This window comes from Lepidochelys olivacea (assembly GCF_965140295.1).
Source record: "Lepidochelys olivacea isolate rLepOli2 genome assembly, chromosome: 7".
Lineage (NCBI taxonomy): Eukaryota > Metazoa > Chordata > Testudines > Cheloniidae > Lepidochelys > Lepidochelys olivacea.
Window position 1 is genome coordinate 111,924,460 of NC_140417.1, and position 12,652 is coordinate 111,937,111.

The window sequence follows — 12,652 nt, forward strand, 5'->3', positions numbered from 1 at the left end:
ATTGAGCTTTTAAGGTATAAATAACCATATGGCATGTAAATATCTCCTGCTGGCAGCATAAGTGTCTGTCTTAGAGGAGACCCAGGCTATTACCTTTCCTAGTAAGAGGAGGAATATGATGAAAGTGGATACACAGGGAAAATGGTACACTCAGAATGGAGTTAGTTATGGACTCTACTGTATCTGTACTGGCTTGTGTGCCATATTCAGAGATGGTAAAGGAACAGCCTAGGCAGGGATGCCTGTTGAATATGAGAATGGGATCACTGCCAAAACAGGAAAAATATTATTTTTGAAGTAACCAAATGCCCACATTAATAAACAGCAAAAGGAGAATCTTTGTTTTCCCAACAAGAAATATGAAGGGTGATAGCATAACAACAAAGGCTTACTAAAATGTGTGTAGCTAAAGTACTGCAAAGACTGGTTTCTGTGACATTTAAATCAATCTTCTGTAAATTATTTATTTGCCTGAAGACTTTTGTGATAATTTCTGCAAAAAAGAAAGATACATGCATGTTAATTTGAAATATATGAAACAAATCCTAATTGTGAGACTATTCTTTATAAATAACTTAAAAGGGCAAGGACATGGTCACAACCTCCGCCATATGTCAGCTGACTTGGGCTAGTATGTGGCCAGGAGTATTCACCACTCTCTTTAAAGAGGTATACTAGATATTGTTGCTGTGTGTGCTCTTTCACAGGAGTCAAAAACAACATGCCTGTCTTGGGTACAATACCTTTGGGAACTATTTTCAGAGTATCAGCCATGTTAGTCTGTGTTCGCAAAAAGAAAAGGAGTACTTGTGGCACCTTAGAGACTAAACAATTTATTTGAGCATTCGATGCATCCGATGAAGTGAGCTGTAGCTCACAAAAGCTTATGCTCAAATAAATTGGTTAGTCTCTAAGGTGCCACAAGTACTCCTTTTTTTTTTGCGAACTATTGTTTTTGCACAGCTCCTGTTCCCTTGTCCCCAACACATGGGTATGTCTACATAGCAATTAAACACCTGTGGCTGTCCTGTGTCAACTGGCTTGGGCTATGGGGTCCCAGAAGGATGTCCCCTAATGGGGTCCCAGAGTCCAGGCTCCAACCCAAGCCTAACATATACACTGTAATTAAACAGCTCTGTAGCCAGCTGATGCGGGACAGCCACAGATGTTTAACTTCAATGAAGACATACCCACAGTGGCCTAATGCCAAAATCTTGCCCTTGAATTTTAAGAAGACTGAATTTCTTTGTATCATATGTAATGTACCAGGATACCAAATGAAATTTATTTTGTTTACACATCATATACAACATCCTATACATAGTGAAGTATGTAACGTTCCCAAACCACCTCAATCAGCTTTAAGATTAGTATAGCTACATTGCTATATTTAAAGTTGAGCATTTCTGTTAGGCATCTCATTTTGAGAGTTTAATCTCACTCTGTGTATTTATGTGGCCCCTGTCATCATAGTATATGAGCATCTGCCAGCATTATTATTCCCGGCCTTGCTTGAGAGTGTACATTTTAGATCTGTTTTAGACCTCTGAGAAATCAAAAAAGTAGAAGTTTGCATTTTACAAAACTTTGTTTTACTTGCTCATGATAAAGTTAATGAATGAGGTTCAAGGTTACCATCCTTCCAAATAAAGCGTTATGCAATAAACTACTCTGGCACAAACATTTTTACTGTTCATTAAAACCAATGTACATACATCCAAATAAACCATATCTTGTCACTGATGCCACATTTTTTCCCCCTAGTGGCAGTTGTATCATCAAACAGTAGCTAGACCAGACTCCAAAATACATCAACCAAAACCCCTTCACTCCTGAAAATGAGACCCTTAAAGTATTTACCTGCAATGTGTTTGTCCCCTACTTTTAAAAAACTAATATTAAGAGTAGTAAAATTCACAAATTCACAAGTGCTGAATAAATAAAGCTAATGTAACACAAACTAACAGTTATGAAAATTGAAGAAAAGGTTGATATTTAGAAGAAAATATGCAGTCTTCTCTAGTCGGTTTCCATAAAGAACCCTATGAGTTTACAACATTCAGTAAGTACATGAGAGTTGTCCTCCTCTGTGGCCCAATTGCAACATGTCTATTTAAATAAAGGTTGCTCTCTAGGATCAATGTAGCTCATCCTCCATGGTCTGTTCAGCATTCAAGAGGCTAATATTAATGGTGGCCCTACAACTAAATCCCTGCATCTTTTGCTGAAAATTTCTCAGTCTTAACAGGTAATTTTTTTCTGACTTTCCTTTTTCAGTGAAAAATGGGGCTCTTGGCAGTTTGCAAATGGTGGGCCTAAAATTAATGGAAATTAGGAGCGCTCAATAAAAATAGCATACCATCTGCAGAAATTCAATTTCTGTTTGAAGAGCTTCACAAACATTTTCCAAGTCATCTTCTTTGTAAATTTCCAGTTCTTTTTTTATTCTGTTTCAATTAAAAAAACAAAAGTCATATCCAAGGCTAGTCAATTGTATTACTTACTGTTTCATTCAAATTTGGTCCAAGCCTGCAATCTGCTCAGCGTTCGCAGACCTTATCCTCCCTGCACAGATCTGATTGCGTGATCAAGAGCTAGATTTGCAGTTATGATAGACCTGCATGTTCAACACTGCATAACTCCTGGAGATTATTCATCACTGGCAGTTGTGGTAGTGATGAGAAGAACTTTAGAAAATAACAATCTCTGGGTTTGAAGAAAATATATCCAGAATAAGTGCTGTAACAGACAAATGTGAATTATAGGGCTATAAGTCTATTGCTGGGTGTGGTGATATCATAAACTCTGAGAGGATTATAACCTCATAATTAAAAATTTGTCTTTCTTTTAATACATGGATTTGAATAATTGATCCAGGCCCTCCACAGGTTCCCACTTCTGTTGCCTCCATAGTTATCGCTGCTGTCTCTCCTCTGTGTTATGTTTGTTCCATGCTGTCCTCTCCTTTGCAATATCAATAGCATATGTCAGGGGTTCTCAAACTCCTCCACAGTGTGGCTCAATTTCAATAGAGTGAGTCTCTGATTATACCTCCCCTCCTGTTCACTGTGCTGTGCCCCATTTCTCCTTCCATTCTATGTCACATGATAGTCCTATGGCCACTGCGGCAATTGCTTACCTGGAAAAATAGTAGTATTAAAAGTATCTTTAATTTTTAAAAGTGTTTGTAGCTAGATTGCGATATGCATTAGCAGCTGGAAATAAGGAGGTGCCAGCACCTTGTGACCAGCCACCTCACTGTGTGGACCACCAGAAAGTGCTCTGCAAGCCAACAACGGTTCAGAGTCTGGGAACCCCTGTGTTAAAACTTTCTTAAACTGAAGGGCCCTAGGTCTTCACATTGAGTTTCCAGGAGGGATGTTATGGAGAATGAAATTGGTCACTGTCATAATTATTAAGGGAAGGGTAAACCCCTTTGAAATCCCTCCTGGCCAGGGGAAAGCTCCTCTCACCTGTAAAGGGTTAAGAAGCTAAAGGTAACCTTGCTGGCACCTGACCAAAATGACCAATGAGGAGACAAGATACTTTCAAAAGCTGGGAGGAGGGAGAGAAACAAAGGGGTCTGTGTGGCTGTCTATATGCTGTTTCTGCCGGGGATAGACCAGGAATGGAGTCTTAGAACTTTTAGTAAGTAATCTAGCTAGGTATGTGTTAGATTATGATTTCTTTAAATGGCTGAGAAAAGAATTGTGCTGAATAGAATAACTATTTCTGTCTGTGTATCTTTTTTGTAATTTAAGGTTTTGCCTAGAGGGATTCTCTATGTTTTGAATCTAATTACCCTGTAAGGGATCTACCATCCTGATTTTACAGAGGTGATTTCTTTACTTCTATTTACTTCTATTTCTATTAAAAGTCTTCTTGTAAGAAAACTGAATGCTTTTTCATTGTTCTCAGATCCAAGGGTTTGGGTCTGTGGTCACCTATGCAAATTGGTGAGGCTTTTTATCCAACATTTCCCAGGAAATGGGGGGGTGCAAGTGTTGGGAGGATTGTTCATTGTTCTTAAGATCCAAGGGTCTGGGTCTGTAGTCACCTAGGCAAATTGGTGAGGCTTTTTACCAAACCTTGTCCAGGAAGTGGGGTGCAAGGTTTTGGGAAGTATTTGGGGGAAAGGCGTTTCCAAACACCTCTTCCCCAGTAACCAGTATTTGTTTGGTGGTGGTAGCGGCCAATCCAAGGACAAAGGGTGGAATATTTTGTACCTTGGGGAAGTTTTGACCTAAGCTGGTAAAGATAAGCTTAGGAGGTTTTTCATGCAGGTCCCCACATCTGTACCCTAGCGTTCAGAGTGGGGAAGGAACATTGACAGTCACAAGGACAAAACTGTCTAATTGTCACTCAGCATCAAGCTCAAAAGGCAGCCCCTACAAACACAGAACCTGTGACTGAGTTAACCTCTGGCACAGAAGCAGTTAATAAAGCAGATTCTTGTCAACAAAATTCTGAATTGTGGCTGATCCTGATTCAGAGGAAATGTCCGCTCCAAATATTCCTGTAGACTGGATGGAGCCATTGAGAGGGATTTGACTTACCTAATACTGTCTCCAGAGTGGCCTAAGAGGCCATGACCAGAACAACAGATGCACTGTTCATCAGATAACTAGAGTCTGTGCAGCTCTCACAGAAGCAAAGAGAGCTATTCACAAGTGAATAATCCTCTCTAAAGGGGGTGGGTTCCCATGGGGAATATTAAAGTTTAGGAAATAAGCAGGCAATTAGTCCTGTCAAAGGTACCAGTCCAAACTACTGTGCATCACCCATTATATTTACTTAGTTAGACACTTAATGGACCAAGAGATAAGCTAATCCCAAACTTTTAGTGGCCTGATGTACATGAAGCGTAAAATTATACTGTAAGCCCTGTTATGGGTGCTAGCAGGTAGAGAAACAGAAGAGAACTGCAAAGTTCGGTTAAGTCCACTTCCTATAACAGAAGAACAATATCAAAGGGTCATGATGGATATTTTGAGTCTACTATATAGGCAGACAAAAAGGCAAGAGGTATCTCCTGGTGCTAGTGAAATATGCCAGCTAGTCCCTTACAGCAGTAGCCTTGCGCACTGCTGATGTTGAAAGAGAGAAACTGATAACCTTTAAGTGTTTCATATATTGGGTGTTAGAGGATATTGGTGAATTAGCCTACTATGTATATATAGATGATGTTTCTTTAGCCAGCCTAACATGGGCAGAGCATCTCTTCCACATGCGGCAGTGATGCTTCTCATAAAAATGGCTTTGCTAACCGTGAAAGAAAAAGTGTAACCTTGAGTTGATAGAATTAGCTTATTTGGGACACAGAGTTAGAATGGATGGATTTAATAACAGAGACTGAAGTTTGTTTCATTTTTCCCCATTAAGGTACCAAAAAAGGCAAACTGCAGAAAGGGATAAATTTGAGCTGTATATGATGTGTGAGGTCTCTCTGTTTAGAGAAGGGTTACAGAAGCTTACAGAAGCATTTCTTTGGAAACGAACTGCATACATACATGTGTTCTGACAGAAAAGGAAGATATAAAAGAGAGTTTTAAAGATGGTCTACAGCTGTGGTCCACAAACTTTTTAGTACTGCAGTTCCCTTACAGATATTTTAAAATTTGGTGGCTCCCTATATCAAGTGCCTTTTGTTTTTCTTTTTTTTTTTCTTGACACAGGATACTAGAATCAAGATGGACTCTAGAGTTTGGATGGTGTTTGTGACTTTAACTATACACAGTTTGTTTAATTATATAATCTAATCTAATCTGGGTTTTTAAACCTATAATTTGAAACTATGGAGGTTTTTTTCATGGTGTCTTTGGACAGAGCCTAACATTTTAGTGGAAAAAACAGGCTGTTCTGAACTGCATAGTTGCGCAATGCTTGGTTGAATCTCTGATAGTGCCAGGTATTAGTTGTTTTCCAAGTTTAAATGATTTCTGTGTTTAGTTTTCCTGGAAACAACTGCTGAAAACGCAGACACACAGAAATAACTTAAACCAAATGGAAGCAGCACTTTCATAGCTTTATCACTGAGTTCTTTGTACTCTCCCCTAACAGAAATCCAGAATTCCTGATTTGTCAGATTTGAAAATTTGACGACAGTTTTTAACACTCGACAATTCTAAGTGATTTTCTTGAGCTGAGATATCTAAGGTTAGAAGTGAGTCAGCTGTTACCAAGAATGGCTTTCAAATGCAATCGATCTGGAGAGTCGTGTTCAACTTCAGGAAAATATTCATCAAAGTGGGAATACAGTCCAGACAAATGAGTTAATATTGGGTCGTTAATTCCATTTCGATTACTTTCACTTTGTTCTTTTTAAAAGTCTGATAATATTGGAAACCTCTCGCTAACTCCCTTTTCAATGTGGCATCTTCAAAGACAAACTTTCTTCATTAATCCCCAGATTTTCTCTTTCATATTTAGTATATTTGCATGCCTACCTTGAAGTGTTAGGTTCAGTGCATTCAATTTGCTAATATGTCCACTGGCTAACCCAATGTAATAAAAAAGTCCAATTACATATGTAATCTGCAAGGTCTGTTTTCCCCAAGGAGGAAAATTCTGATTTCATCACACAATTCAAAACCACCTGACTTTGCTATGAAACAAAACTTGAATGTGGTCAGTGCCCATCTGTTCACAAAACATACTAAAAGAGTGTGTGATCACCAAACACTCTAGTTTTCTGTGATTTTTTTAAAAAAAATCTCCATAAGAAACATAAAAATCCACGTTTTTTCTGTGATTAAAATTAAATATTGAATTTCAGTTTCCCTAGCCACAATATATATAGGTATCAGTTGAACACAATGTTATTGATACAGTAGAACTCTGTTTGTCTGAGCCTCCATTATCTGGCTCTCCGTATTAACCAAGCTGGGGCTGACAGCTGAGCCCCGGGATAGCAGGGCTCCCGCCATCAGCCCCAGGGTGTTTAATATGGAGAGCCGGATAATGGCGGCTCAGCTAAATGAGGTACTACTGTATGTGTTTTTATTTTTTCACAAAATGTAAAAACTAAAGATTCTCTGCAAAAAATGCAAATTCTATGTTTTTCCATGGCAGACGGATGTCTAGGATCCCTGGTGATCACTGCCCAGGATTTTATAAAATTAACAATTTTAATAACCATATTGAGAGCCTTATATACTTCAGTCTGCAAATTCTTCAATGCCAAAGCTTGGTGATGAATCATACAGAATGTCCAAATTGATGCTGGTGTCACTTTCTTTAATCATGCTGCAAAATCCCTATTCTTTCCAGTCATGGCTGCAGCCTCCTCCCCACACAGCCTCCTCCGCACACAGCCTGATTTAAGATCGTCATCCACTATGAATTTATCACTGATCTTGCATATTTTCTCACTTGTTGTTTGAGTTGGGCTTTTTTGCAAAATGAAAGTTCAATTATTGTACCTGCTGTGACAAATTTCATATAACGCAGAAGCTGAACTATGTTGGCTATGTTTGTGGGTTCTTAACTTGTACTTACAACTGGTCTTGGCCGTTTTCTGTGCGATCATCAGTGTGCCAAGGGGTAGAATTATTTGACATCGGAATGGTTTTCAATGCCATGGCTGTTTGTTCCCCAATCATAATTCTACACATCTGTGGCTGCTGGAAGAAAAAGGCTCTTGCCAACAGTGTGTGCTTGTTTTGCATTTTGCAATTCACTTGGCTACAACGTAAGATGCTTCTAAGGCTTTTTGAGGAATGATTGCTTCTTTAGGCACAATTTTTTTTTAAACACTTTCATTCTTCTTGTTTCCAAAAGAAAAAAATTGTGGCTCTTGTGTACAAATTCCAGGTATTTATTTTCTAAATGTCTCTGTATTTTCTCTGACCTCAGATTTTCATTTATTAACACTTGAAAACAAATTACACATTGTGTCTGTGGACTTTCCACAGTAATATCAAGACACAAAAATCCAAACATACTGTAACTGTCATCATATTATCTACTTTTCTTCCTTTTTCAGTTTAAATTTATTAAAATAATCATCATCTTCAGCCAAACATTTGCTACATGTAGGATTCATACTCGATAAAAATCATTCCATTATAAGGATAAGATGCACTTCAATTATAGAACCATAGGGTTAGAAAGGACCACAAAGGTCATCTAGTCTAACCCCCTCCCAAAATGCAGGATTTGTTGTGTCTAAACCAACCAAGACAGATGGCTATCCAGCCTCCTTTGAAAATCTCCAGTGAATAAGCTTCCACAACTTCGTGAGGGAGTCTGTTCCTTTGTCCTACTGTTCTTACAGTTAGGAAGTTTTTCCTGAGATTTAATCTAAATTTGCTATGCTGTAGATTGAACCCACTGCCTCTTGGCCTGCCCTCTATGGCAAAAGACAACAACTTTTCTCAATCTATTTTATGGCAATTTTTCAAGTATCTGAAGACCACTATCTTATCCCACCATGTCTCTTCTTTTCCAAACTAAACATACCCAGTTCCTTCAGCCTTTGCTCATATGGCTTGCATTCCTTCTCTTTGATCATCTTTGTTGCTCACCTCTGGATTCTTTCCAGTTTCTCTACATCCTTTCTACATATATTGGTGACCAGAGCTGAGGCCTAACCAGTAGCGAGTAGAGTGATACTGTCACCTCCTGTGACTTGCATGCTATGCCTCTGTTAATGCAACCTAAACTTACATTTGCTTTTTTTGCAACAGCATCACACTACTGACTCATGTGAGGTTGTGATCCACCACAACTCCCAGATCCTTCTCAGCAGTGCTGCTACCAAGCCAGTTTTCCACCATTTTGTTTTTTTCTTCCCTATGTGTAGCACTTTACATTTGTCTTTGTTGAATTTCATTTTGTTGTCTATAGCCCAGCTTATCAAGATCCCTCTGAATTTTAACTCTATTCTTCAAAGTATTGGCAACCCCCTCTAGTTTTGTGTCATCTGCAAACTTGATAAGTATGCTGTCATAAATATAAAGGGAAGGGTAAACCCCTTTGAAATCCCTCCTGGCCAGGGGAAAGCTCCTCTCACCTGTAAAGGGTTAAGAAGCTAAAGGTAACCTCGCTGGCACCTGACCAAAATGACCAATGAGGAGACAAGATACTTTCAAAAGCTGGGAGGAGGGAGAGAAACAAAGGGTCTGTGTCTGTCTGTATGCTGGTTTCTGCCAGGGATAGACCAGGAATGGAGCCTTAGAACTTTTAGTAAGTAATCTAGCTAGGTATGTGTTAGATTATGATTTCTTTAAATGGCTGAGAAAAGAATTGTGCTGAATAGAATAACTATTTCTGTCTGTGTATCTTTTTTGTAACTTAAGGTTTTGCCTAGAGGGGTTCTCTATGTTTTTGAATCTAATTACCCTGTAAGATATCTACCATCCTGATTTTACAGGGGGGGATTTCTTTATTTCTATTTACTTCTATTTTTTATTAAAAGTCTTCTTGTAAAAAACTGAATGCTTTTTCATTGTTCTCAGATCCAAGGGTTTGGGTCTGTGGTCACCTATGCAAATTGGTGAGGCTTTTTATCCAACATTTCCCAGGAAAGGGGGGGTGCAAGTGTTGGGAGGATTGTTCATTGTTCTTAAGATCCAAGATCCAAGGGTCTGGGTCTGTAGTCACCTAGGCAAATTGGTGAGGCTTTTTACCAAACCTTGTCCAGGAAGTGGGGTGCAAGGTTTTGGGAAGTATTTGGGGGGGAAAGATGCGTCCAAACAGCTCTTCCCCAGTAACCAGTATTAGTTTGGTGGTGGTAGCGGCCAGTCCAAGGACAACGGGTGTAATATTTTGTACCTTGGGGAAGTTTTGACCTAAGCTGGTAAAGATAAGCTTAGGAGGTTTTTCATGCAGGTCCCCACATCTGTACCCTAGAGTTCAGAGTGGGGGAGGAACCTTGACATATGCTCTTTCTACCTACATCCAGGTCACTAATAAAGATGTTAAACAACACTGGACCCAGAACAGATCCCTGTGGAACCCCACTTGAGACCTTCCTCCAATCTGACATAATTCCAGTAATAGTTACTCTTTGTTTGAGGTTGTTTAACCAATTATGTATTCATTTAATGGTAGTTCCACCGAGCCTGCATTTCTCCAGCTTACTTATCAGAATGTCATGTGGGACTCTGTAAAAAGCCTTGCTGAAGTCCAGGTCTATTATGTCCACCGCATTTTCCCCATCCACCAAATCAGTTAGCCTGTCAAAGAAGGAAATCAGCCTGGTTTCGCCTGATTTGTTCCTGGTTGATCCATGCTGGCTGCTGCTTCATCTTCCACGTATTCACAAATTGAATGTTTTATAGATTGCTCTAGTAGCTTCCCAGGTATTGAAGTCAGACTGCCTGGTCTGTAGTTCCCCAGCTCCTCTTTTATCCCCTTTCTAAAGATGGGGCATTACATTAGCCCTTCTTCACTCTTCCAGGACCTCTGCTGTCATCCATGAGTTTGTAAAGATTATTGCCAGTGGCTCTGAGATTTCTTCAGCGAATTCCTTCAGTACCCTCAGGTGAATAGCATCCTGCCCCGCTGATTTGAATTCATTCAGATTGGTCAGAAGATCTCTTTACTTATCTCAATCTGCATCCTTTCCCCTTTGTCTATGGTAACTTCACTTGTCGTCCAGTCATATGTTATTTTTTGTGAGAAGACTGAAGCAAAGTAGGCACTGAGCAGCTATGTCTCCTATCATCTTCCATTACCAGCTCACCTTCTGCACTGAGCAGCGGACCCACACTGTCCTTGGTCTTTCTTTTTTGCCTGGTATATTTTGAGAGCCCCTTCTTGTTGTTGTCTCTAGAATTTCTTGCCAGCTGTGACTCATTCTTTGCCTTGGCTTTCCTGATTTTGTCCCTATGTGCTCACGCTATTCCCATGTATACTTCCTTGGTGACGTGCCCCTTCTTCCATTTCCTGTATGTATCACTTTTGATTTTTAGATAGCTGAAAAGCTCCTTGTGCAGCCAGTGGCTCTTTTTATCCTTCCTCTGCATCAGAATAGCTTGATGTTGAGACAGCCCCCTTTGACTCCTTGTCTTCCTAATTGGCCTTTCCATGGGACCTTGCCTACTATTTCTCTGAGTCAGTTGAAATCTGCCTTTCTGAAGTCCAGTGTCTTTGTTTTGCTGTTCTCATGTCCTCCTTTCCATAGGATCTTGAATTCTATCAGATCATGATCACTACCTCCCAAGTTCCCAACCACCTTCATATTCGCTACTAATTCATTCCTGTTTGTCAAAACCGGATCCAAAATGGTTGACCCCCTAGTTGTTTCCTCAACTTTCTGAATCGGAAAACTGTCCTCTACCCATGGTAAGAATTTGCAGGACGTATAATGTTTTGCTGTAATAGTCTTCCAGCAGATCTCGGGGACGTTAAAATCCCCCATTAATACTAACTCGTGTGTTAGCTAATCTTGTTACCTGCTTGTAGAATGACTCATTCACCTGACTTTGTGGCCTATAATAGACCCCCACCATAACATTGCTACTGTTCTTTTCCCTTGTTATCTTCACCCAGAGACTTTGTAGGTCTGTCTCTCACTTCCCCTTGAGGCTTGGAGCAAGTGTATACATTCTTGATGTACAGCGCAACACTCTACTCCTTTTATTCCCAAACCTATCCTTTAGGAACAAGCTATCTCCCTCAGTGCTGGTACTCTAATCATGGGAGTTGTCCCCACAGTGTCTGTAATGCCCATTAAGTCATAATCTTCTTCATATACCATGTTCTCCATACTCCTTGTATTTGTATATAGGCGTCGAAGATATTTTGCAGACTGCCCTGTTGCTTTTCTTTTTGCCTTTTTAACGCAGTTGTGATTTCTAGTCTCTTCTCCAGAAATTAGCCCCTTCCCCTTTTCTTTTTTACTTGAGCCTAGATCCTCATCGGACAGATTTTTGTCACCATCCCTGATAGGACCTAGTTTAAAGCTCTCATCAGGTTAACCAGACAATATCCAAAGATGCTTTTCCCAGTATTTGATAGATGGAGCCCATCCCAGCATGGTAATCCTCTTTCCTGGAACATCAGCTTGTTGTCAAAGAAGCTAAAGCCCTCTTGCCAACACCACCTGCGTAGCCGAGCATTGACTTCCACGATTCGTCGATCCTTTCCTGGGCCTTTTCTTTCAATATGGAGGAGGAACGAGAACACAACTTGCACTCCAAATTCATTGATCCTTTTTCCCAGAGCCCACATAGTCTGTACTGATCTGCTCCAGGTCATTCTTGGCAGTATTGTTGGTGCCCATTTGCATAAGCAGGAAGGGGTAGAGGTCCCAGTGCTTGATGAGTCTTGGCAGACTTTCAGTCACATCCTGAATTCTAGCTTCAGGCAAGCAGCACGCTTCTCAGGATTCCCGGTCTGGATGGCAGATGGTGACTCTGTCCCGCTTAGGAGGAAGTCCCCGACCACTACCACCCTTCTCCTCCTCTTGGGAGTTGGCTGGGTTCTTCCTCAGCCCTCTTTCACCATCTGGTAGTGCTGGTGCTGCTGCAGGCACTGGAAGTCTCTTTGCCTACCACTCCAGCAAGAGGCCTTCAGCAGAGACTTCCTGCTGAACGCTTCCCCCAGGAGGAAGTCTCTCTGCTGAAGGCCTCCTGAAGGAGCAGAGGGCACAGGAGCTCCCAGCCTCAGTGGGAGCAGCAGCATACGCTACAGAACCATAGATAAG

General features: G+C 40.4%; 1 protein-coding gene across 1 annotated transcript in view; it reads right to left on the reverse strand.

Moving 5' to 3' along the window:
- Window positions 1-463: 463 nt before the first annotated feature.
- The window catches only part of CCDC172 (coiled-coil domain containing 172), a gene marked incomplete at its 3' end in the record, with an annotated part of 34,995 nt that continues 22,806 nt past the window's right edge, over window positions 464-12,652 (reverse strand). Inside the window, exons 7-8 of the mRNA XM_084634895.1 lie at window positions 2,360-2,447; window positions 464-493 (exon numbers count right to left, since the gene is read on the reverse strand). Coding sequence (XP_084491021.1) covers window positions 464-493; window positions 2,360-2,447 — 118 coding nt within the window. The remainder of the gene's footprint in view (window positions 494-2,359; window positions 2,448-12,652) is intronic.